The 2,280-nt window shown below is 34.6% G+C and overlaps 1 protein-coding gene across 1 annotated transcript; it reads left to right on the top strand.

Moving 5' to 3' along the window:
• Positions 1–429: 429 nt before the first annotated feature.
• On the top strand, positions 430–1,554 carry LOC107302002 (leishmanolysin-like peptidase; the record flags this gene model as incomplete). The annotated part of the gene is made up of 3 exons (XM_015831142.1): positions 430–512; positions 743–860; positions 1,376–1,554. Coding segments are annotated over 3 exons (380 nt in total), but the record flags the coding sequence as incomplete, so codon positions are not given.
• Between the last annotated feature and the right edge of the window lie 726 nt (positions 1,555–2,280).

Raw genomic sequence — 2,280 nt, 5'->3', positions numbered from 1 at the left:
AGCAACCTAGAACTAAGGAGAAACTTCCTGACAGTTAGAACAATTAACCAGTGGAACAACCTGCCTCCAGAAGCGGTGAATGCGCCAACACTGGAAGTTTTTAAGAAGAAACTGGACAACCATTTGTCCGAAATGGTATAGGGTTTCCTGCCTGAGCAGGGGGTTGGACTAGATGACCTCCAAGGTCCCTTCCAACTTTATCATTATTATTATTATTAAATTATCCAACTATGACAGTTTTAAAGAACCGAACTCTTGGGATTGGCAAGGGGTTACTGTAACTTTTTAAATAAAGCTAACTTTTTCTATTGAGTTTATGGCTGTGAAAATATGATTAGAAAGTCATTACAGTTTTGACTTAAATCTTTAGAAGGAATTTTTTAAAGTGTCAAATCCTTTTTTTTATTGTTTTATTTTTCTTTTGTTTAGAACAAGCTTTTCCCACAAGCCATTTCTTATTTAGAGAAGGCATTTCAAGTTCGGAAACCTATGGGTACTGTCCTGTTAAGTAGGTATGTATATTTTTCAGCAATTTTAATAAGGAGAATTAGTGAGATCTATTTTTACAAGTACATTCCATATGTCAGCATATTATTATTTATCTCTGGAAGAGCTCAGTTTTAATTAGCAACTTAACATTTTGACAATACTTAATAGCTTTTACAATTAGGGTATTGTTTTGTGTGTGACTATTATGTGCATTCATCTCACTCACAAATATGTGATTATGATTTAATTGAAGACAGTGTGTAACAAACCAATATTTAAGGAAGAAGGATGATCCTCACAGATACTGTCGAGAAGCCTGTGCAGAACATACCAAGTGTGGGCCAGTTATAGTCCCTGAAGAACATCTGCAGGTAACTCAGACTTATTTTATGATGTGTAGATCAAATCACACAGGAATATTTATGCCAACAAAATATGCAAAGCTCTTTTAGAATTTGGAAATGTTGCTCTCTAGAATATTTTGAAAGCTATCAAACTCTTTTTCTTTGCCACAAGCAGTGGTATAAAACCTTAAAAATAATTAGTATGGAATCTTAATTCAAATGTTTCTTCAGCCTAAGAAAGAAAAGTAGGAAATGCGTACGTTTTAGAGTTAAAAGAAAGAAACCAATTTGGTTTAGTGGTGAAACCATGGGGTTAGAAGCCAGCAGACCATGAGTTCTAGTCCCACCTTAGGCTTGGGTGTCTTTGTGCCAGACTCTCTTGCTCTCCGCCCAACCCATCTGACAGGGTGGGGAAAATAGGAACAGGAAGGTATGTTTCTCGCCTTGGGTTATTTATAAAAATAATAAAGGCAGAATATAATTTAAATAAAGAAACATTTGAAGACTATTTGACCCTGATTTCTTGAAATGTAATGTCTTAGCAATGTAGGGTATGTAATACAAATGGACGGAATTGTCAAACTGTTGGCAAAGCAGACCAGGACGGCGTTCGAGATGCTGATTTTATACTGTATGTTAGTGCTCTGACTACTGAAAGATGTGGCCAAGAAAACATTATCGCATACGCGGCATATTGTCAGCTAGAAGCAGATATGGACAGGTAATCTCCAAGCTAACTTTAACTAATTTGATGAAATGTTCTGAAAAGACTTATTTGCCATCCAGGCCAGGGTTTGATCAGATTTCTCCAAGGGCAAGTATAGTGAGTGATCTATCATTAGGCGTCACAACTAGTTTTCACAACTGGCTTCTTTTTTCTAAAGTCATTGTTTCCTAATCTTAGAAAGTTTGGCTCAGGAGGGGAGCTACAGACCTCAAGTATTTCCAGTGAAGATTTATCTGCATGCATTCTGTTTTAAGCAGTGAGAGAGGGAAGGGTGGGCGATGTAGCCAAAGAGTCAGAAAGACATACAGTAAAATACCCTACCACACTCACTTCTTCCCTGCTGATCTTATTTATTTATTTATTTATTTATTTATTTATTTATTTATTTATTTATTTATTTATTTATTTATTTATTTATTTATTTATTGTTTATATTTATATCCCGCCCTTCTCCTTACGGACTCAGGGCGGCTAACAACCAGATAAAAATACAAAATATCAAAACTACAGATTAAAGCATAATTTATTTATTTATTTATTTATTTATATTTGGATTTGTATCCCGCCCTTCTCCCGTAGGACTCAGGGCGGCTGACAATCAATTAAAAACATAAATAACAGTACAATTTAAAATTTAATTAAAAAGAATATTTAAATATTTGTCAAATTTAAAATATAATTAAAACCCCTCTAAAAATTACCCTAGGCCAGTCCTGCAAG

This window comes from Protobothrops mucrosquamatus, unplaced genomic scaffold (genome assembly GCF_001527695.2).
Source record: "Protobothrops mucrosquamatus isolate PMUCROS unplaced genomic scaffold, P.Mucros_1.0 scaffold22131, whole genome shotgun sequence".
Lineage (NCBI taxonomy): Eukaryota > Metazoa > Chordata > Lepidosauria > Squamata > Viperidae > Protobothrops > Protobothrops mucrosquamatus.
The sequence above is the reverse complement of the archived record's forward strand: the minus strand, read 5'-3'. Positions and strand labels throughout refer to the sequence as shown.